This window comes from Astatotilapia calliptera, chromosome 3 (genome assembly GCF_964374335.1).
Source record: "Astatotilapia calliptera chromosome 3, fAstCal68.1, whole genome shotgun sequence".
Taxonomy (NCBI): domain Eukaryota; kingdom Metazoa; phylum Chordata; class Actinopteri; order Cichliformes; family Cichlidae; genus Astatotilapia; species Astatotilapia calliptera.
This window is the reverse complement of record NC_137424.1, coordinates 77005710-77029905: the sequence shown is the minus strand read 5'-3', so window position 1 is coordinate 77029905 and position 24196 is coordinate 77005710. Positions and strand designations below refer to the sequence as shown.

Here is a 24196-nt window from a genome sequence, read left to right as displayed (position 1 = left end):
TGAGCCACACTTATAGAGGTCCACAATTCTTTTCCTGGTGTTTTGGTTGACATCTCTTTGACTACGATGACCTGGATGACTGAGAACCTTCACAGACATGTTGACATCTCTTGATTTTCCCATGTCACAGAAACAGGCTCTGTGTTTTGCCTTATATGCATCCACAGCTGTGCCACCAGTTTACTCACATGGACTCTACTAACCAATCAGAAGCTTCTTCAGCTCAGAATGGAATCGTCTGCAGTTTTCTTATTAATTAACAAACTTAGTGTACATGTACTCCTAAATTTGATGAAAGTGATAAAAATAGAAGCTCTGTCTCTCTTTATTCTGACATTTAACTAATTCAAAAGATATTTCAATGTTTATTTATCCAAAACAAAACAAGTTTACTCTAAATTGATGTTGTACAGTAAAAAAATGTTCTTGTGTTTTCCATAAAGTGTATGTAAATATCTGGTTTCAACTGTGAATATACTGCTGTGTACTGAAGTTCCTCTTGCTTTTGCATAGAAATATACTGAACAATATACAAAGCATAATATATAAAATAACATCTACCAGAGTTTTTCTTTGAAAGAAGCTCCTTATGTCCATTCTTGTATATCAGTGCATTACTGAAACCGATTTATTTAGCTGTGGAGGGAAACAACTGAAAATATGAAATAAACACACATGTAAGCTAAGACTCTCTAAAGAAACAGCATTGTTGTTGTTCGGTTTTTCATTTCGCCATTTGTTGATTCACTCGAAGAGTAAGTAACGTCATATGGGTCAAGTGATCTGTTTGATATCAATCTTTCGCGATACATATTTACATTATTTGTACAGTACGGATGATTTGCTTTGGTACCTGGTCGAACTTCAGTTCTCCTCTGTCTGCCTGGCTCCGTTTCTCTAACAGCACACTCTCATGCAGCAGCTGCCCCGCCCCGCTTAGTGCCTGAGCTCGGAACATACCAATACTAGGGGGGATTTACGCACAGTCGTAAATTCCCACAGTGTGCGCTATGTGCTTTAAATATTGTGTGTAGTTTTTTGCTTAATACAGTTGTCATCCAGGTATCTAATTATGAAAAAATTACACTCCAAAAGACCCCAGGCTTCTGAAAAAACAACCCGGGCTTAAGCCCAGTAAGCCACCCCCCCGCTCCGCCACTGGCTCCAGACATCCAGAGGCACCAAGAGCAAAGAAGACCAAGGAAGACCAACGGAGGGGCAACCGTGCCACTGTCCCGTGATGTGACGTGCCCGAGATAGGCCTCCTCCCTGGGGACAGCTTCCCTGCTGACCCCAGTAGGCACTCCCAGACTCTGCAACCCACCAAGGAAAGGGGGCCCAGGCCCATCCGGACCGGGGCCCAGTTCAGCAGCGCCGCACGGCCCCACAGAGCCCGGGACAGCCCACCCGACCCCACCACAGAGAAAACTGCACCTACCCCATCATCCACTCATCTTCCAGACTACACAAGACAATAGACACAATTTTTTAAAAACCTCCCTAAAATGTTTAATAATAATAATGGATTTATATAGCGCTTTTCAAGGCACCCAAAGCGCTTTACAATGCCACTATTTATTTTCATTCATATATTCATTTATATCATTATATCATATCATTTATATTCATTCACTCTCGCATTCATACACTGGTGGAGGCAGCTACAGTTGAAGCCACAGCTGCCCCGGGGCAGACTGACAGAAGCGAGGCTGCCATATCGCGCCATCGGCCCCTCTGGCCATCACCAGTGGGCAATAGGGTAAAGTGTCTTGCCCAAGGACACAACGACCAGGACAGAGAGCCCGGGGATCGAAGCGGCGACCTTCCGGTTACAGATGTGCTTCCCAACCCCCCTGAACCACGGTCGCCCCCAGAATTGAATTCAAAATCCTGCTCCTCACATACAAGGTCTTAAATAATCAGGCCCCATCTTATCTTAATGACCTTGTAGTACCATATCACCCTATCAGAGCACTTCGCTCTCACTCTGCAGGCCTACTTGTTGTTCCTAGAGTATTTAAAAGTAGAATGGGAGGCAGAGCCTTCAGTTTTCAGGCCCCTCTTCTGTGGAACCAGCTTCCAGTTTGGATTCAGGAGACAGACACTATCTCCACTTTCAAGATTAGCTTAAAACTTTCCTTTTTGCTAAAGCATATAGTTAGGGCTGGACCAGGTGACCCTGAATCCTCCCTTAGTTATGCTGCAATAGATGTAGGCTGCCGGGGGATTCCCATGATGCATTGAGTTTTTCCTTTCCAGTCACCTTTCTCACTCACTATGTGTTAATAGACCTCTCTGCATTGAATCATATCTGTTATTAACCTCTGTCTCTCTTCCACAGCATGTCTTTATCCTGTCTTCCTTCTCTCACCCCAACCGGTCGCAGCAGATGGCCCCGCCCCTCCCTGAGCCTGGTTCTGCCGGAGGTTTCTTCCTGTTAAAAGGGAGTTTTTCCTTCCCACTGTCGCCAAAGTGCTTGCTCATAGGAGGTCATATGATTGTTTGGATTTTCTCTGGATCTACTGTACAACATAAAGTGCCTTGCACTATATAAATAAAATTTAATTGAACTGAATTGAGTTACTTTTGATAGAACTAGTAATGTAACTAAGTTACTAATGTAAAGTAACTTACACGACACTGCTCTTCACACATGTTCATTATATTCTGATGATCCTGGATGGAGACAAACTACAGATAAGTGTGTTCAGCCCAACTAGTTTATCTCATTACAGCAGTTTGATGTTTCCCTTTGAATCCCCCTGAAGATCCTGACAGTGAAGCACGTACATAATACTCCAGCCTTTCAACTCTGAGCTTATTTAGTTCTATTAATACACTGAAATCTCATTTGTGTCATGAAGAAAGTCTTTAATCAAACAGAATTCAAAGATCAGAAACATTTCATATATGGAGTTAAACATGAATCATTGTTTCAACAACATATTTATTGTTGTCATAAACAGACAAGAAGACAACAACAAACTGCTCCTCCCATTCAACACATGTCAGTCCATATCCCAGCAAACTAAATCATCTCCATTTACACATCAAATAGAAACATGAATCACTTGTAATGATTAGAAACTTGATAGAATTTCAAATCTAGTTTGGGGAGTCATTCAGTGAGAAACAGTGAAATGATTTTCCATGTGAAAAGGTGGACAGCAGAAACAGAAAGAAAGAGTGAAACTAAAAGAGAAACAAAGAGCTTTGGAACAACGAGGCAGCAGGAGGACAGCTGCAGTTTAACAGCTTCAACTCACTGACAGGAAACAACATTAGAAACATCATCATCCTCAACTCATCTGCTGCACTGACACTGACACCTTCAACGGACACACCTTCACTTTATCAACAGTGCTGATGTATGGAAACATCCTGTGAGTGAAAGTGTGTGTGAAGGTGTGTATGTGTGTGTTAGTATCAGGATCAGAGAACGACAGCTTTCCTCTGTTCCAGTCCAGATTCACTCTGATCCTCTGGAGCTTCTTCTGGAATGAGAGATCAGTGAGAGGACCTGGTGGTGACCATGCTGAGTATTCACCTTCATCAAACCATATTATCCATAATCCAGACCATATGTCTCCCTTCCTCTGCACAGACTCTGCTAACACACCCAGTCCCCACGGTGTACTGTCTCCTACATCAACATCCCAGCTGTGAGTCCCTGAGTTAAAGCCCTCAGAGCCCAGGACTGAGCAGGAATGATCAAACCTCTCTGGATTATCAGGAAGCTGCTGCTTCTCTCCTCCTCTCACACTGGTCAGATCTTCAGACAGGATGAGGTCTGGATCAGCAGTGTTTGGGTCCAGAATGACAGGAGTGTAGGAGACCACGTCCTTCATGTTGTTCCAGATGTTGAAGGTCAGGTTGCCCAGGTGTTTGGCCTGGTCTATCAGAGCTCCTGAGGGCAGCTGTGGATCATCCAGCAGGGGGCAGCGCTGGACTCTTTCCACTGCAGCCTTGTAGTTGTGCAGGAATGAGACGTCTTCAGCTCTCAGCTCCTCCTCTGTGGCTCTGACTGTGTCTGAAAGAGCTGCTATCTCTCTGCTCAGAGCCTCCATCTTCTCCTTCATCATCCCACTCTTCTGCTCCTCTTCCTCCCTCAGTGCAGCCAGCCTGGCCTCCTCTTCCTCTGCTAGAAACTGGTGAAGCTTCTTAAACTGCTCCTTAATCTGCCTCTCTGTGTGTCGGGCCTGGACCTTAATGTGTTCTGCTGTTTGATCAAACTTCACTTGAACTTCTTCACAAACCTTTAACTTCTTCTTTAAGGGCTCCAGAGTTTCCTGAAGTTTCTTGTGTTGTCGTGCAACTTCATCGATGGGTCTGAATCTGTGATTGGTGTGTTTTTCTGAGTCTCTGCAGACGACACACACTGGCTGCTGATGGTCCAGACAGAAGAGTTTGAGTTTCTCAGAGTGCAGACTGCAGAGAGCCTCTGAAGCTCTCTGATCTCTCTCCTGTAAGAACGAATCACACAAGTTCTTTAAAGCCTTGTTTGAAGGTGGATGCTTCTTTGAAGATCTTCTCTTACAAAGTGGACACTCGTGTGTTGGTCTCTCTCTCCACCATCTCTTCAGACAGTGTTCACAGAAGCTGTGGCTACATGACAGAAGAACAGGATCTCTGAAGACCTCCATACAGACCGTACAGCAGAGATCCTCCTCTGATCTGGAAGCCATTGAGTCTGTGAGTGAAGCTGAAAACAGCAGACAGGAAGTACAGTCAGTCCTGGCTCCCCTCCCTCCTCTACCACCTTCACTGAAACTTGCTTTGAGTCGTGTTTTTGCTCAAACTCACATTCAGTGTGTGGAGCGTCAGCAGCTTGAAGCAGCAGTGTTGGAGTTTTCCACTTTTCTCTCCTGTAGCTGGACTCACTCAGAGGAAGCTGCTAGTTTGGTCTGAGCTCAGTCTGATCGTCTGTGCATCTCTCTGGGCGTTTTTCTTCCTCTCTACTAAGGAGGAAAAACATCATGTTTCCTGCTTTGTTGCATTTGAGTGACGTGAGGGGAGGAGTAAAATGTTGCTGTTTCACTTTAACCCTTTAAAGCCGGCCGGAACGGGCATGCTCCGTTTTGTGTATCTATTATTAAATCCCTGTGTTCTAAGCTGACTAATATGCTGCTAATGTCACGGTTTGCCAGAGCAAACCATGGGATGTGGGGAAGGAGGACCCGAAAGACTCTTTAGTGAAAACAGTACGTTTGTTTACAGTGAGGTAAATAACAGATGCACACAAAATCCCCTTTGCTCTCTAGACTCCCATGTGTGTGCTCCGCGCCATAGTGTTCCTGCACACCCTGTGCGTGCTGGTCATTCGTTTCACCCAGGGGCGGATCTAGAGAAATTTTCTTAGGGTGGCATGAGGGTGGCAAAATCGAAGCCCTTTTTTCCCCCCAAACACATATGCAGGTGGTTACATATGGTTAAAATGATTCAAATGCAGTAAGTATACATGTTTTTCATATAAATATAGTCTACAACTTAATTATTTTCTGTAGCCCACATAATTAAACACTTTAGTTACATAAAACATGTGAGTTTTGATGCTATGTACTGTATAGCATGTATGATAAATAAATATGTAGCCCAATAAGTATAAAATCCAGAAAGCTACACAACATGGGGCGGTTCATTTACAAACACAAGTCTAACTTAAGTTTCACTGTTTTTTGTTAGAAAACAATCACATTGTTACAGCTTAAATTACACAAAATGTCAGAAATCTGCACTGTCATGAAAAAAAATTTAAACCTAATTTTTCGTGATTTGTTGGATTAACCCTCCAAAATACAACCGGCCATTTTTGACTCCTTTTTAGTTTACGTTTGTATTTCACCCTCAGATTGTTTCATTTTATTTTTTTCCCCTTGCCTTGTTTGGTATCTTTTCAGCTCAACTGAATTTAGTTGTTTTTTTCACTGACATACTGCATTAGTATTAGTGATCTGAAATCACACAAAGAACTTAAAATCCTAGTAGTATTTCTTTACTGTACAAAAAAACCCCACAGACACGTTGAGTAAACTTTTATAACTTGAAATGCAAATGTAATCTAATTGTACATTTTGTAAACATATACAGCTATTTATCTAAAAATGCCTGTGCTAGACAGACCCAACACCCATGCAAATGTACACCTATCTGGAACAACCCTGACATATTACAAAACAATAATATGACAAACTTTTCAGATTGGAGTGGTAAAGGAATCAAATATGTAGAACATATACTAGAAGGAACCGAATTTATTTCATTTGACGGACTAGTTACACAATATGGGATCAACAAGAAAAGATTTTTAGAATATCAACAAATTAAATCCATAGTAAAAAAAGAAATTTAAACCGGGTCAAGTTGAACTACAAACACCACCAAGTGTGGTTCAATTTCTTACTCTTAAACCCCCCAAATTACTATCCAAAACAGATGAATCAATATCACTTCCTATTGCAAAATGGGAAGCGGATTTATCAGTTAACTTAGACCTAAACTTCTGGTCTCAGATTTGCTTAAAAACCTTTCATCTAATTAGAAATCCCAGTCTTCAATTAATTCAATACAAAATATTACATAGAGTGCACTATACAGGTCATCGGATGTTCAAGATGGGCTTTACGTCTACCAACAACTGCTCACACTGCCAAACCAATTCACGGACAATTATATCCACGCTCTTTGGTTCTGTCCACCAGTTCAGAAGTTTTGGCGCGAGATATGTGAAGACTTATCGAAGTGTCTGAAATGTAACATTCCAACTTCCCCCTTAGTGTGTTTGTTGGGCAGCTTAGATAATGTCACTTCAGAAAAGAATATAGCCCATATGGTTTTCACTGCCCTATGCATAGCCAAGAAAACAGTCCTCATGAACTGGAAAAATAAAAATAGTCTTAATTCTGACCAATATAGAAATTATCTATTAGATTACATTAGTCTTGATACGGCCTCTGCCACCACATCAGATCAATTGCTCTGGGCTCCTTTGATCAGCTCCATCACCTAGTGGGGGTGGGGGGTCATAGTTTGGTCCCGCCTTCACTGTTGTGATTGGTGTGGGGGTAGGGACAGGCTTAGGGCCTCGGAGGGTTCCCCAGGAGCATCTTCCTTGGGGGACTGAACCCGGGGTAGCGGTCATGGCCTATTAGGGGCTCTGTTGGCTCTTAGGTGACGGTTTCCTCGTGGCTGCGTGCAGCGGGGCTAGGGGAGAGTCTGTGCTGATGGACGTGGGTTATTGACCTGGTAGCCTGGCTGCCCCTGAGTGGGTCCGGGACGGGCGTGAGGTTCTGGGGGAGCTCCGTCTCCGGGCTGGGGCCCTGGCTGGGCCTCGGGGACTTGGGTCCTGGTTGGTATGTTGCTGGGGTTGTGGGCGGGTGGGTGTATGGGGGCCCGGCCCTGGCGCAGAGTGCCGCCAGCGCATCGAGCCACCTGGGGGCTCTTCAACTGGAGGGGGAAGGTTGTAACACCTTGCAGGAGCTTTCCTCTCTTCAGGAACTCTCTCTGCAGGAGGGGCAGATACAGGAGAGGTGGAGGAAGAGCTCAGCCTGGGTGTCTATTGTCTCATGTAATCTGGAAGATGAGTGGATGATGGGGTGGGTGCAGTTTTCTCTGTGGTGGGGTCGGGTGGGCTGTCCCAGGCTCTGTGGGGCCGTGCGGCGCTGCTTTTCTGGGCCCCCTGTCCAGATGGGCCTGGGTCCCCTTTCCCTGGCGGGTTGCAGAGTATGGGGGTGCCTACTGGGGTCAGCGGGGGAGCTGGCCCCAGGGAGGGGTCACTTGCCCCTCCCTTCCTTCCCTCCCCATCTCCCGCTGCCTCCCTCTTCCCACTCCACCACAATCACCCACACATGCAGGGCCTTGGGGTAAAGGTGTGTCACCAGGGTGCAGAGGAGGCTACCCCCCCCCCTCTGTCCCCTTCTGGCTTCTTGTGCCTCAATTTTATCTCACAACTTAGACATTCACATTACTCACACTCTCATAACACATACATATAGGATCTTGGGGGTGGGCACGCAACACGGACTCCAAAAGACCATCAGGGTGTACACCTCACCCCTGGCATCGTTGCCCACCTCTCAATGTTAAATACACGTAGACATTGAGGGCTAGCAGGAGGGACTATGTGCTTACCTGCTGCTCTCTGGCAGGTAGCTCCATGCCCTCCTGGGTTTTAAATGCACCTTAGAACACACATGCATCACCACTACATATGAGCGGGCGGAGGGAGGTTTTGGAGTCTTCACACACCTCCGTTCTCTGCGACCTGCTGAAGCGGGAGGGCTAGGAGGAGGACTTGGCCGTCCGACTGCGGTCTGGAGTGTGGGGCCTCCCTGCTGCTGTGGAGTCGGGGCGGTCTGCTTCTCCCCACCGCAATGAAAAAGGGTAACACCACCTGGGTCTGGGTGCAGTTTCCCCCCTCCAGGGGCAAAGGTACCTAGACCCGGTTCGTAGAGTACGCTTGGGGAGTGTGATCGTGTGTACAGTGTCTCTATGTCTGTCTCCACATTGGTTGAGTGTTGAGTAATTGCATATGAGAGCATGAGGGTGGGAATGGATGTTTGTATCTGTGTGTGCCTGTATGTCTGTGTCTATATGTCAGGTTGGGTGTCAGACGGCACCTCTCTGGGGATATCTCAGGCCCTCCAAGGTATGGAGGCCTATCTCCCCCCCACCACTTCCCCTGCCGGTGGCAAAAGAAAAAAAACTTACTTTAGAGATGTTGCGCAAATGGAAGAAAGCAGTTTTACATATCTGTTTAATATGTGCGTTGAAGGACACGTCCTGGTCAAAAATGACTCCAAGGTTCCTCACAGTGTTACTGGAGGCCAAGGTAATGCCATCCAGGGTAAGAATCTGCTTAGATACCATATTTCTAAGATTTTCAGGGCCGAGTACAATAACCTCAGTTTGATCTGAATTAAGAAGCAGAAAGTTAGCGGCCATCCAGGTCTTTATGTCTTTAAGACATTCCTGCAGTTTAACTAATTGGTGTGTGTTACCTGGCTTCATGGACAGATAGAGCTGGGTGTCATCTGCATAGCAGTGAAAGTGTATGCTATGTCTTCTAATGATACTGCCTAAGGGAAGCATGTATAATGTAAAAAGAATTGGTCCTAGCACTGAACCCTGTGGAACTCCATAATTAACCTCAGTGTGTGAAGAGGACTCTCCATTTACATGCACAAATTGGAGTCTATTAGATAGATATGATACAAACCACTGCAGTGCAGTACCTGTAATACCTACAGCATGTTCTAATCGCTCTAATAGGATATTATGGTTGACAGTATCGAATGCTGCACTAAGGTCTAGCAGGACAAGCACAGAGATGAGTCCACTGTCAGAGGCCATAAGAAGATCATTTGTAACCTTCACTAAAGCTGTTCCTGTGCTGTGATGAACTCTGAAACCTGACTGAAACTCTTCAAATAAACCATTCCTCTGCAGATGATCTGTTAGCTGTTTGACAACTACTCTTTCAAGGATTTTTGATATGAAAGGAAGGTTGGAGATTGGCCTATAATTAGCTAAGACTGCTGGGTCTAGAGATGGCTTTTTGAGTAAAGCCAGTACAGTACAGCCAGCTTGAAGGCCTGTGGTACATAGCCGATTATTAGAGATAGGTTGATCATATTTAAGATCGAAGAATTAATTAATGGCAGGACTTCTTTGAGCAGTTTTGTAGGAATGGGGTCTAAAAGACCCGTTGATGGTTTGGAGGAAGTAATTATTGAAGTTAACTCAGAAAGATCAATTGGAGAAAAAGAGTCTAACTTAACATCAATGGTACTAAGAGTAGCTGTAGATAATATTACATCTGTGGGATGATTATTGGTAATTTTTTCTCTAATGATAAAAATTTTATTTGTGAAGAAGTTCATGAAGTCATTACTAGTTAACGTTAAAGGGATGGTTGGCTCAACAGAGCTCTGACTTTTTGTCAGCCTGGCTACAGTGCTGAAGAGAAACCTGGGGTTTTTCTGATTTTCTTCAATCAGTGATGAATAGTAAGATGTTCTGGCTTTGCGGAGGGCTTCTTATAAAGCAGCAAATTGTTTCTCCAGGCAAAATGATGATCCTCTAAATTTGTGACACGCCATTTCCGCTCCAGCTTATGAGTCATCTGCTTTAGGCTACGTGTTTGAGAATTATACCACAGAGTCAGGTACTTCTGATTAGAGACCTTAGTTTTCACAGGAGCTACAGTATCCAGAGTCGTACGCAGTGAGGAGGTAAAATTATTAAAAAGATAATCGACATCTGTTGGGGTAGCGTTCAGATAGCTGCTCTGCTCTGTGTTGGTACAGGGCATTGAAGATGATAACAGTGGTAAATGGCCTGTATTTGTATAGCGCTTTAGTCCCTAAGGACCTCAAAGCGCTTTACACAACCAGTCATCCACCTATTCACACTGGTGATGGCAAGCTACATATACAAATATCAAATATATGTGACAGGCAAAAACTAGCAAACACTTTTAGCAGTTAGAACAACTTATACTTGAATGCAGAATGTTACACCATCACTTATGGATATATTAGTTTTTCGCCTCTCACTGCTTAAGCCATTAATCTTTCTAGAATTGTTCTTTGAAACAGATGCGACCTCACAAAAGGTGTTAACGATGCTGTCAGACCAGAGCAGTTTAACGCTCAACTACAAATCAATGGCTTTTTGATGGTGGCCGGCGCGGAATGAAGGTCAACTATAAATAGACCTTTTCTCGACATTGTTGTTGTCACCTGGTCGACTACAAATAGATCAAATATCAATGACAAAAAAACAACGGTAAATCAACATCATTACAACGTCCCTATAGTAAGATTTACCACAGTCGGTTTACCACAGTATTTCAATGTTGTTACAACAGTGGCATTTCAACCCTGACCATAACAACGGATCGGATGAAAAATCAACGTCAATTCTATGTCGTCTTGCTATCTGGGACCTCTACACTGACAGAGCTGACACCTGATTGGACCATTACAGAGTTAGTCTTCTTTTCTGGCTGTGGATTGGTTCGTCAGGATTTCCCCCTTTACAGGTTTAAAAACAATCTCTGTTTTTAAATATTTTGACCTCCTTCTTGTTTCCAAAGGTGAAGCAGCACCAGCCTCCTCTGATCTTCATGTTGTAGCTCTGTGTGTCCAGCAGGGGGCAGAACATCTCCAACCTGTGCCAGCAGCTCTCACTGTGAGCTCAGACGTTTGTGGACACTCAGTTTGTTTGAACATAGTAAATAATCAGAGCTTCTCAGACTGTTTATGGGGACACCACCTGCCCGAGGGTGTACTGTGTCAGAGAGGTGGTGTATGCTGCTGGGTGTAGTCTCTCTGCTGGTTCATGGTTTTTACTGTGAAACTGTGTTCATGTCAGGAAGGTTTAGTCTGATCACTGTGGTGCAGTTTGGTTTACTCTGTTTCTGAGATGTGGATTGTTTGTAGGATCAGTCTCTGCAGGTCACCTGATACCTGCAGTGAAGTGTTTATAAATCAGCTCCATCAGATTTAATCCAACAGAATAACATGTAAAACACTCCAGGGCTTTTAATCTGAAACTTTCTCTAGAGCTGTCTGGAGTTTTAGACTAGAATATTCTGTGATTGCCAGACTGTCCACATCATGTGTCCTACCAAAACTTTCATCTATCATAACTTTCATCGACAAACATCCCCTGACATTAAACCCAAATATGTCAGAGTCTGCAGTGTGATCATTTAATGTGGTCTGGAAAAGCTGCAGTGGCTCAAGCCAAAGGTTTAATATTAAAAGAAAAGGGAAGCACAGAGTACCAGAGCTGCAACATGTCACATTAAAAGCTCCAGAAAAAGGAACATGTGACAGTGACACCAGAAATGTTTTATATTAAAGGGAAACTTGATTTAATATGTTAATAAATATGATGTAATATACAAAAATAAAAAACAACAATTTAAAACCACAGAAGAAGAAAAGATGATGTTATAGCTCTAAGTCAACTTTCAAATTTAAGGCTCAGCATTTAAAGCAAAGTAAAAATGTGCTGGAAAAGGGTTCATTAGAAAATCAACAGTTTTAAAACAATGAAAATCCCCAGAAAAACACATTGGAAAGAAGAAATAAGTAGGAGGTTCCTAAGAAGTTTCTAAGACGCCATGAAAAGGGAAATACAGTTTAATGGCTCTAAGAAAAGTTTCAGATTAAAAGCTTCAGGAAAGGTGTTTTACACCTGCTGTGATAGTCATCTAAACGAGGTTGGACAGAGGATCAGGATAAAAATCGGTCAAGTGTTTTAATTTTCATGACATCTCTGTTAGACAACACCACACTGATCACCTAAACCTATAGAAGGTCCTAGTAAAGATTAAATGTTTCTGTCATGTTTAAAAACCTTTGTTTTTATATGATGACCTGTTAGCCCTCAATTCAGTGTCACATGAGCTCAACCCTCCATCATCCCTGCTCAGCATGACCCTTTCACTAAGCTCAAACCTTAAGGATCACTCTTCACTTCTCCTCCATCTTTGTTGGGTGATCTGTGCTCGAGCTCTTTTGACCTACACTTTGTTTGACTGGTGTGTTGCGTGCTGGGCCCAGCTACGCTTCGGTGATCACAATCCACACATAGGTGTAGATCTACAACACTTCCTCACATACAACTCTTTCCAGAAAAATCACTGCAAGTCAGACATTACTGTGCAAAAGTCTTGAGTCACCTGGTATTTCTCTACATTTTGCCTCCAAGGATTTAACTTTCTTCTGATTTTTAAAGTGGTTTTAAGCAGAGATTCTGAAGCTTTCTGGGAGTCAATGACTTCTTTGGACACTGGCTGCTTTTTCACTAATTTTCAGTCCAGTCCTTGTACCTAAACATTTTCACAGGAATGTTTAATTCTGACTTGCGAATCATTCAACTGTAACCAAGGCTCCCAACACAGTGAATGGACCAGCGTTGTGCCTACAGGCAACTTAGCAAAGAACCAGTTTTAAACTGTATCTTTGGGTCATTTGTTACCAGCAGCCTGTCACAAAAACAACCCTCAGTACAATTTGTTTAGCTGAATCTAAAACTGGCCCAGTGGAGGATAAAGAAGAAATGTGAGGCCTGAAAATCTCCAGCAGATGAACAGTATCTGAAAGTCATGACCTTAAGAAAAAAATCCAGGAGGGCAGTTCAGTAGGAGGGGAAAGGAGGGGAGTGGAAATGATTGGAACAGGTGTGTTGAAGTGATGAATGATGAAAACAGAAAAGTACCATCATGTTTTAATCCATCTTTTAATACCACCTGGAAAGCATCTGATTGGCAGCAGCTTTATTTTCAGACAATGATGCCAAACACAAAGCCAGTGCGGTGAACACTATCAGAGCCCAGACGTCAGCGTAGCTTGACAGAATGTAACAAAAGGAAGAAACATCCAAAAAAGAGCTTTAAATGCTCTTCAAAAACCCGGAGAACTATTCCTGAAGATACTTAAAGACATTACAGGAAGCTCCTCAGAGAGTTCAGGCTGAAAGGCTGCTGTGACTCAGACCAAATGTTTATTATATAAAAATAAAGGGAAGCCCTCAGTACTGTGGCTACGACACGTCAAATTAAACCCCCCAAAAAGGGAACATATTGTAATAACACCTTTTCTAATTAAAAGGAAATGTGATTTAATGTGTTGATAAACATGTTGCAATAGCTAAGGAGATTAAATGAATCCGACTATAAGCTATAGAAGACGGACAGATATGTTTAGAATAGGTTTCAAATTGAAAACTATTATAACTTAGAATCGAAAGTTTTAAAAGAAATTATGTGAACTGCTCAGAAGGCTGGTCAGAACTGTAAAAACTCTGTTTCTGCCCAATATTCCATATTTCCTGCTTGTTTGCTGGTGTTTCAATAAATCACTGCACTCATTTTTAATTTTCAAGGGATGGCTCAAGACTTCTGTGCAGTGATAGGATGGTGTGAAATGGTTTCTGCAATTAAGACACAAAATTACAAAACAAGCGGTCGTTTCAACACTGATGTGCTGTTGTGTTGGATCATCACGGGCGTGTGAGGGGGGGCAGTCGTGTTCAGGCAGGCCGTGTCTTCACCCTGAATGTAATCCAAGTCCTTCTAGAAACAACACCTACAGGCAGATATTTTGAAACAGATCCTGAATTCATTTCAATGCTCACAGAGGCCTTAAAACTGCAGCTTTGCTTCAGATTGAGAGTTGAACCTCTGCCATCATGTAGCTCTCAATCCTCACACACATTTAAAGTCAGGGGTTTTTCCCCCGTGTTTTATTGTTTTTACCACAAAGCACTCACTGCTTGTACAAAGTCTGCATCAATGCCTATCGCTCTGAGTCCCTGCATGAACGCGTCTTTACTTCCTGTTAGAAAGTCACAGTTTAGTAAAAAGGCAGCAAGCAACTACAAAGAGACTAAAAAAACACCATATTTGAAGCATCTTCCTTAGTGTGATGCCCCTCCTCCTCCTCCTCCTCTAAATGAGGTGAGAGCATCTGTTCAACTCTGCAGAGGTGGAAGGGTGGAGGAGGTGTGCATGTGTGTTTGTGTGTCACAGGAAGAACGATCTAGTGGTAGGAAGTGGGTGTGGCCTTTAAAGAAGACACTGAGCACAGTTTAAATTTTCTGTTTCCCATTAAACTCGACAAGTGTCGTCTATAAAAAGTCAATTTACATGCTCTAAGCGTGCCATCACACACGTGCACACACAAGCACACAGACACACACTTCACTTCACTGTGCTTCTCCATATAAGGACACACACACACTTGATAGTACTTAAAGTGCAGTAAAGTGTGTGTGAGACTGAGGAGAACACCACTTCCTCTTCTCTCACTCGCTTCGACTTCTTTCAACTTGAGTCAGAAAGCAAGAGTTCAGTTACTGAGGAAGTGTGTGTGTGTGTGTGTGTGTGTGTGTGTGTGTGTGTGTGTGTGTGTGTTGTACGTTCTGCTTTAACCTCCATAAATGGTGCCTGAGCTGCAGACTGGAGGCCTCCGGCTTCTCTTTGATTTGCCTGATTGATCAGGGCTGTTCAATCCGAGCGAAGACTCGTCTCTACTGAAAGCTTTCTCACTTCAGCGTGCTTCTCTCTTGCGTCAGAGCACGGCACACAGCCTAAAGAATGAGTTTCAATTTGATTTAATCAGCTCATGATTCTCTAGATGAGCATCACGCCAGATTCCTGCTCTCAATATAACCGATGGAAAGTCCTCGTTCCACAGGAGAGCTGAAAACTAGTCAAGAATCCAGTTTTCTGTTCACTCAGTGTGGATGACTCTTGGTTGTCAACGCAAATCAGTGACACATAATGGCGCCCTGCCACCAGCACATGGTGACCTATGGTCCCACAGCTGTATCAGCCTCTCAGAAATAACAGTCTCTGATCCTTATCTTTGGAGGCCTGCGATGCAGAATATGTTTTGCACGTTGTCTTGCATATTTAAAACTACTGACTTGTCAAGTTTAGTCTCCAAATAGCATGCGGTTAGCTTTAGCTGAAGACTTGGCGGTCACTACCATAAAACAACACTTTAAAAGGAGTTAAATCAGATATCAGATATGATGTGTTTCTCAGTTTGTGTTCTTACCTGTCATGTGGAATGTTGCGTGAACACAGAGACCGTTTGGCGTTTACTGCAGACTGAACTGATTAGTTTGCAGTATTGTGGTGACGTTCGCAGACTGCGGTGTTCATGGTCAAGGTTACTTGAAGGTTACATCAAGTGGCAGACATCAGTCTAAATTTAAGATGACGATGCTGATTAGAGTGGCTCACTGAATTCTGATTTGTATACCACCTTCATACAGTGCTGGAAATCGGCTGTTGAAGCTCATATAACATCTATTTTTAACTTATTGAATTCAGCTGGTTAAAAACTGTCCACAAAGGACAGGAAACCTCAGCAGCAGCAGCAGCAGCAAGTCAGCTGACCACAGCCTGCACACAAAGAGGAATCTACAGGAGCTCACAGTGCAAATTACTCTGTGAAGTGATCATTTTCACCACTCTGCAGGCAATCTAAGGGTTGCCACACCCGCCATATCTCACTTTAAGCTCTGCTAACAACCACAGCATATTGCACAGCTTTCTGTCACTCTGTAGTGTCCAAACTTGTTTCTTTTACAGATTTTTAAATGAACTTTCTGACAGTGCAGATCCTTCAGCCTTCCCTCCTCTGTGATCTGTGAGCATTTCATCTTCATGTCAGCGTGACTCGTTCACTTTGCTTTGCATCAAGGTGTGATGGATATGATACTGCATAGGCAGCATCATGACATGAAGTTTAGTAGCACATGAGTGGGAACAAGAATGAGAGAAGATCAGAGTCTTGTCAAACTGCAGTCTAAGGTAAAATCGAACAAAATGTCAATGAGGTTTGGTTCCTGTTTCCTGCCGCAGAAAGGCAGAAAGAGAGCATTTCCTCAGGGTATGCATATTCTACATGCCGGCCTGTATCAACCTGTCCCTCCCAATTCACCTCACATTTCTTTTCCCTTTGGACCTGACTGATGCTTCAGCATGTTTTTCATTCTTCACAAACCCTTTTGCCTGGAGTCAGAGGTAGAGACCCTGTACCCGTTAGACTTGTTTCCCTTTCTTTGCATGCTGCTGAGGAGCCGGTCCTCCAAGAGATGCAAAACCCTGAAGTTACTCCTCCAGTTCGTGTTACTGATTTCATGAAAACCACTTCATTCATGTTGGTTTGTCGTAAAAGTACACACTGTGACTGGGTGGGAGTACTAGATAGTGATAGCATGACCGTCGTGTTTAAACACGCCGCTGACACACACAGGCCTGAACTAGCTCAGGTATGTGTGTGTGGTCTGTGTGTGTGTTAACCTGAGGTATGCAGCATGTGGGAGCAGATAGAGACGCCATGGCTTTCACTGAATCTGCCTTCTAGGTCACCTCTGCTGAACTGCAGCTCCCACAATGCACTGCAACTGTGGGTGAGGCTGCTGATGTCTAAGGTTAACAGTTGGGGATCAATATAGGTTTACTTTAATACAACGGTCGCGTGTTTTAATGTCTCTGAATGTGAGCTACATCTCAGCCATGGGAGTGGATGTGAAGTGAAACGCGTCAGGAGGAAGTGGTTTGTGTGGGACGACAAGTTTCTCAGCAGCTTCTTGCTCGCTGACGGTTTTAACTGAGCTGCTCACACCTCACAAACCTTCCGCTGCACTCACTCACTAAGAGATTAAGGATAACTAGGTTAGTTACTAACAGTGCAATCTGACCATTAACCCCAGTCCCAGACCTGAGGTTAGCAGAAAATCCTGCAGTGCCTCAGATGTCCACTCGAAGATATCGACCACACAGACTCCCATGTTAAGATGTCCAATTTTACAGCTGAAACAAGCATGTTTATGGCGTGTATTTTGAGATTTGTTCACTCTTATAAGTATTTAATATTATGTCTGATCAGAGAACAAGAACTAAAAGTTCACAAATTACAGCGAGTAAAACACAACAGTCACTGTCAAATATTGTAATTCTCATTTCAAGTTAAAGCGCAATTCACTGTGTTCAATCTTACTGATCAAAACTGCTGCTATATTGTAGGTAGTTGGGGATTTTTTGAGCCAGAAGTGACCAAATTTAGAAAAGAGGTGAGTGGTGCACTCAGCTATTAGCTAATGCTAACAAGCTTGGTTAAAAAGCTACATCCACAGACTGTATGGGAGCACACACACAATCATGTCACACGATGACAGCTGTTAATTAGTGCTCAGTAGCGTTTATGTTACCAAAACTGGAGCTTCATGGACTCTCAGTACAATTATTGACACAGCAGCCATATTATTGTTTTTGATAATTGCATAAAAAATGTTAAAACAGCTCCAACAGCATATACACAGTCCAGAGGTCCAGTTCAGGGAGTCCAGTTAGCTGAGATGGAGTTACAATCTAGCATCTATGCCCACCTGTCCATCAAAGAGGCAACACCCTAATGTAACTTTAAGTATTAATACAATTTCAATATGTTAAATATTAACCTCCCTAATATGTGCTTTTAAAAACAAGACTATAATACAAAGTTGAATAAAAAGCAGAGGACCGATAATAGAGCCGTGTGGAACTCCACAACCTGTCAGAAAACTACATCAAATCAGGCTGTAAATGGGTTTATATCTGCAGTAAAGTTGGACAGTATAACGTGAGTCTATGCTGACTGACTCACTGCTTCAAGTGGATGTTAGAGGAACTGCACGTGCCTTTTTCAGCACTGGAGGTTAATGCTTGGTTAACAGTTCAATTTAATAATGCAGGTCTCTCCACAGAGACGCCGACTGACCGATTACAGCTCAGCGGGTTACAGGACTGATGTTTTAGAGGTTTAAATGAGTGGATGTTTGTGTGCTGATCAAATCACTTCCTTGTTTTTTTTTTACTTCCCAGGTGAGTGAGAGAGAGTGACAGAGAGGGGGAGGGGTCGGGCGACTCTCTCACTCAACAGTGACAGTGAGAGAGGAAGCTGCCAGCAGGCTGGGAGTGGTTGGGTGTATAAAAGACAACTCTTCTTCCTTCTTTCTGCATTCGACTGCTCTCTCCCCTCTTCCTCACACCCAAGACTCTACCTGCACAGGTAAGCTAGCGAGCTGTCCCACCTCTCTCTCTCTCTCTCTCTCTCTCTCTTTCACACATAGCTAAAGGTAATATTGATTTGGTGCTTGTGAATCGAGGTTATTGATCAGTGTGTGTGTTATTGATCAGGATGTCGTGGCAAGGTTATATTGATAACTTGAAGACGCCCGACCAGAGCGGGACGTGCCCGGTGTCAGAGGCAGCCATCTGTGGAATCACAGCTGGGCAGGAGAGCGTTTGGGCCAGCTCACCCGGCATCCAAGTCACGGTACACACAAACACACACTGTTCCTCTTCCTGCCTCTACAAACTGCTAAATATATGTAAAAAAAAATGTCCACTTCCTCCTTTAAAGCTTCTGCCAAGAGTTTTCAAACAACCTCACACTTAAAAACTTGCTCAGACTGGCGACATCAACCTGCACAAACTGCCACTCCTTTGGCTCATTTTCTGTTGCTATGAGAAAATTTCTTGGAAACAGCTTCTTATTTTGCATGTCCGTGTCTTCTTCTTGAGCTTTGGGTGTGTTCAGTTTGTTGCCTGTCTAGCTCACTTCCCGCTCTCAGTGCTGTGTTCAGGTGCTGCAGGAAAACACGTGTGCCATACAGGTTTTTTTAAAAAAAAGTCAGAAATTTAAAGCTTGGCTTCAAAGGGGAAAGTCACTGAGCAACAAGATGACAATTCTCAGCTCATTGGCTTCTTCCCTTAGCTTTTAATTTTTAAAAGTACAAAGAGAAATGTTTTTTTATGTTTTTTTTTTTAGTTTTGATCTTAGTTCAGGTGTAGAAACAACTTTTCAGGAGTTCAGGAGATGTGTTTAAACTCCCTCGTTTTAACTTTTGCCAGAAAGCACAAACATGCTACAGTACATGTAGTTTTCTGGAAATGGTGGTAATTATAACTGGAAATAAAACACGTGCTATTAAAGGTTTTTAGGTTTTATTTAATTTCCATAAAATAATCTTTCAGTGTGACAAAAAACGTTTCACCTGAGGTGCTCGTTTTTCTACACATTTTGGAAAATGGAAATGGAAAAAGATGAATGCTAATGTCTCAGAGCAGGCTGCGTAACGGTTGTGAGCTTCCGGTAGTTTCCGGGTGTTTGTGCTGTGCGTTTGCTTTAACTACCTTATAAGGAGACAATGCCGAAAAACAGCGAATACAGGAAGACGAGACGATCACTTCTTGTTTCTGAGACACACACACACACACACACACACACACACACTGAGGTACGGAGTGGAGTGTTGCACAATGTCTCAAACACACACACATGGACACACACGTCTGCAGGATTTGTCTTTTTTACAGTTTGTAAACTTTAAATTATAAAATTAAAGAAGTTCGTTCCTGCTTTTAAAAACACTCTGTGTGCATTTGCGTGGGTTTGTTACACTCACTAGTGGGCTCCTCTCTGATTGGCTGATGTTTTTTGGGAAGTGGTTTTGCCTGTGCAGGCAGCAGCGTGTGCATTTTGGTGTGTGTGTGTTCATGTCTTGACTTGTCGTCCTCACATTCTTTCCTCCTCGATCTTCCTGCAGCTCCCTTCACTTCTCAGAAAAGTCTCCACAAAAACAGAGCGATGGTTAAATCTCACGTGTGAGCTCAGAAACCTGCGGAGCAAAGCTGACAGAAAGCAGGAAGTGTGAATTCAGTTACACGTGAGGCTGAAGCCCGAGCACATCTGAGTTTAAATCAAAAACAGTTGGCGGTGATCAGCTTTGAATCAGACGCTGTGCAGGTTTGTTAATTAAAGAAGGCCTCAGAAAGAGGAAGTCATGCTAAATCTAAGCATGTCAGGTTCATATGTGTAAATGGAGATCTAACGCAGACTGCGTTTAAAGCTACAATGCATGTACTTCCTGGTGAGTTTGAAGGCACTCGAGGCCTCCTTCCTCTCTGAGCCTCACTCATAAAACATGTTTTCTGAGAAATGAAGTGCAGTGAAAACTTTTCCTTCTGAGAAGAAACACTTCAAAAGGTCAAATCTGTCCACGTACATGACAGATGTGAAACTAGCTGTCATCACAGTTCATGTGATTCAGCTCTGCTGCTTCAGAGCAAAGTGCAGCGACAGTTTCTTTGACAGCAGCAATCATGTTTTATTTCTGCAAGTCAACACTTCAACTTCTTCAACCGCATCTCAACTTTCAACAAATACATTTGATTAATAATTTCATTTCAATAATAAAACCAGACTGAAATCCCCAGAAATCCAATGCAGTCCCATAACAGTGTATATTATTATATACTATGATAATAATCTTTTATTTTTAATATAAAAACGTAAAGTAAAGCTTTTCTTTTTATTAGAATTATTGATTATACTGTATTTTTTTATTTTTCTGATTTAAAATAATCTAATTAGCAGTATTAATGATGCAGTTAATAGGTAACTGAAACACAGGATTATTTAATAGATAAATCAATACCTGAAGCTATAAATGTGATGCAGTCCTAAAACCAGATTAGATCATTTTTAATTTTCTAGTTAAAAGAAAATAATGTGAATACAGGTTATATCACAGATGCATAATCATGAAAAAATGACTTTATTTGTGATAAATGCATTAAATGAAAACATTTCTGTGACCTCAGAGCTGGTAAAAACACTCTGATTAGTGGATGGTGTCTGAACTAGGCCAGTGCGTCAGCTGTGTCAATGTGACACACTAACAAAGCTCAGACAAACCAGTAAAACCAGTATCAACAGGCGGCGCAACAAAGTTATTATTTGTTCCGATTCCAGCTGGAAACACACAAACCAATGAGCAAGAATGTCGTTTTTCTCTCTCTCACTTCCTACTCTGCATGCTCACAATGGTCACACCACATTAAATCATGTTTCAATGACTTTAGCTTCCTATTCCGACGCTTGTTTATGATCCTCCGCACACAGCGGCTGCTTTTTTATTGTGAGATTTAAATAAACTCAGGCTGTAAAAGGAGAAGAGCCCATGCTGGTCATGGTGGGTACTTCAAGGTGGCTGGGAATTTGGAGGACTCAGTTAAATAGATCCACTAATCTCTATCTGGCCTCTCCCTTAGAGATAGGGTGAGAAGTTCGGCCATCCGGGAGGGGCTCAGAGTAGAGCAGCTGCTGCTCCACATCGACAGCCAGCTGAGGTGGTTCGGGCATCTGACAAGGATGCCCCCTGGGCACCTCCTGGGTGAGGTGTTCCAGGCACGTCCCACCGGGAGGAGGCCCCGGGGCAGACCCAGGACACGCTGGAGAGATTATATCTCTCGGCTGGCCTGGGAACGCCTTGGTGTTCCACCGGATAAGCTGGAGGAGGTGGCTGGGGAGAGGGAGGTCTGGGCCTCTTTGCTTAGGCTGCTGCCCCCGCGACCCAGCCTCAGATAAAGCGGATGAAGATGGTATGGTAATCTCTATCTCTCGCTCTGTTTCCCTTTTTTAGGTCGATGAGATCAAGAAGCTGGGTGCTAACGACCGGTCGAGCTTCGCTCAGAATGGCGTTCACATCGGTGGAGTAAGGTGCCGGCTGATCCGAGACCAGATGGACGTTGACCCAGTCTTTGCGCTGGACCTGAAGACCTCAGCAGACGCCGAAGGAAACACATTCAGCGTATGTGTCGGAAAGGCAAAAACAGGTAAGATGTTCCCGTTGACTCAGCACATTTTTATCCTTTGAATTCACTCCAAATCTCTGAGGCTGACACGCTCCTGCTTTCTGTCTGTCTCTACAGCGATAGTCATAGCCAAGGGCACGAAAGACGCCTCTGGTGGTCAGCTATCCAGCAAGGTGTTCAAAATCGTTGAGTACCTGAGGAAGGCTGGTTATTAGGACAAGACAGTCACCTTCACCACATGAGATGGATGCCACCTCCCGCCTCCCTTCCCCTACCCTCCTCCCTGTGTTTCTACATCTGAGCTTCTTTAGTTTTTTTTTTTTTTTTTTAAGTCATTTTCAATCTTCAGGTGTGTTTCCTGCTGTAGAGATGAATCAGTGTTTTCTCTGGTCTAAGTTACCGTGTGGTAGCTTTTAACCTGAGAGTACACCTCATGTTTAACGCAGGAACATAGTGTTACCATTATTTTTCTACAGTGGCGATTGACCAGCGTCCAATCAGAGCTCTGTGAAAACTGATTGCACACTTGAATGAAATAAAAACAAACATGGTTATACTTACATTGTGAGGGTGTCTTTATATGTGTGTGTGTGTGTGTGTGTGTGTGTGTGTGTGTGTGTGTGTGTGTGTGTGTGTGTGTGTGTGTGTGTGTGCTTCAAATGTTTTCTACAAACACCTCTTCTTCAGGGGCTGATTTACTGTGCGACACACAGCTAAAAAATAAGACAGTCTAGTGCACTCATATACGCGCATCACACCTAATATTTGATTAAATATGCCACAACAAGTTGTAGTATTAGTATTACGTACAACTCCTTGTTAGAGCTTATATAGTGTTTAAACAATACACGCACTTTTGTCTTTCTGTATAAGTTGGGCCCATATTGACTCACTGCCTTATCAAGTCTCCTGATCTAAACCTGAACCTCAAAGCCATGTTTGTGTGTTCAAAGAGTGCTCTGAAGGAGAAAAGGCCAACTTTTCCATAAAATACAAAACTTCCTCTTCATACATAAATATCATCACATGCTGAATGTCTTCATTATTCTGGTTTAAAACCTGCACAGGTATGTGTGCACACATCCAAATTGCTTTTTGTACACATTAATATACTGGCTTGTCAAGTCCAAAACTAATTGACTCCAAAACCAGATATGAGCCCTCACACCTCCCTTCCCTTCACACTCTACTATGAAGCAGAAAAGGCTTTTTTGGCTTTATAAAAAAGGATGAAAAAATGCCCTCCACCTCAAAACCAGGCCAGACTGAATTTGTTTGTTTTCCCTGTGCTTGTTTGGGTTCTCTAGGGGAACTACAGCTTCACCCACAGTCCAAAAACACGTGTGTTGGGTTAACTGTGGGTGTGAACATGACAATGACTGAAAAAGATTCTCATAATGTAGAAACATTCGCATTATTTTGGAGTCAAGCTAAAAATGGCTCTCACAATGAAAACTGTACAAGCCCAGACATGTGTCATCCTACACATGTGTGGGCACATGTTAACCTAGAGGGTTATCATGGCTCTTTAGTCTTTCAAAGGCATGAGGACTCTCTGAAATATCCCTATAATGTAAAAATGTGCTCTTATTTTGATTTAAAAGTAACATAGTAAAAATATACCAAGCATAGCCGCCCACAAATGACTTTTTCTTCTTGAACTCACCCTTTAAATATGATCCCATATGCATAAAGATCCTTATAGTTCTCCCAGAAACCTTGTTAGCATATCAGCACAGACAGCTTAAAAGTAATGTAGAGGAAAACTAAGCAGAAGAGGAATAAAAGTCTTACCTCAGTGAAGAGGTGTGGCTAACTTTAGAGCTTTGTATGATGCACTCTTTCAAATACATTGTTATTTTAAGGCAGCTGAGAATATCATCTAATTGAAGAAACGGGAAAACATACCTTAGCTTATAAAATGTTTGAAAACACAGACCAAACACACTAGTACTGAATGTGCTTTATAGGGACCGATCGGCTGACCTCTGACCTGTAGACAAGAGCTGAAATGCTAAAAACTGCAGT

General features: G+C 43.0%; 2 protein-coding genes across 2 annotated transcripts; one reads left to right on the top strand and one right to left on the bottom strand.

The window, feature by feature from the left end:
• Window positions 1–2850: 2850 nt before the first annotated feature.
• Window positions 2851–4948, bottom strand: LOC113017751 (nuclear factor 7, brain-like). Its single transcript, XM_026160864.2, has 2 exons — window positions 4804–4948; window positions 2851–4702 (listed from the first exon to the last, which is right to left on the bottom strand). Exon 2 carries the CDS (start codon window positions 4683–4685, stop codon window positions 3300–3302), a length of 1386 nt encoding a protein of 461 aa, XP_026016649.2. The 5' UTR covers window positions 4686–4702; window positions 4804–4948; the 3' UTR covers window positions 2851–3299.
• A 13448-nt stretch (window positions 4949–18396) lies between these two features.
• Window positions 18397–22728, top strand: pfn1 (profilin 1). The gene is made up of 4 exons (XM_026160895.2): window positions 18397–18578; window positions 18707–18845; window positions 21997–22189; window positions 22286–22728. Exons 2-4 carry the CDS (start codon window positions 18708–18710, stop codon window positions 22381–22383), a joined length of 429 nt encoding a protein of 142 aa, XP_026016680.1. The 5' UTR covers window positions 18397–18578; window position 18707; the 3' UTR covers window positions 22384–22728.
• Window positions 22729–24196: the final 1468 nt, after the last annotated feature.

What these genes read in the sequence shown, in the direction of transcription:
- LOC113017751 (XM_026160864.2), bottom strand. Translation starts at nt 4,685, where the DNA reads ATGGCTTCCAGATCAGAGGAGGATCTCTGCTGTACGGTCTGTATGGAG.
- pfn1 (XM_026160895.2), top strand. Translation starts at nt 18,708, where the DNA reads ATGTCGTGGCAAGGTTATATTGATAACTTGAAGACGCCCGACCAGAGC. An exon ending in CACCCGGCATCCAAGTCACG is followed by an intron (nt 18,846 to 21,996) that starts GTACACACAAAC and finishes TCCCTTTTTTAG; the next exon opens with GTCGATGAGATCAAGAAGCT. An exon ending in TGTCGGAAAGGCAAAAACAG is followed by an intron (nt 22,190 to 22,285) that starts GTAAGATGTTCC and finishes CTGTCTCTACAG; the next exon opens with CGATAGTCATAGCCAAGGGC.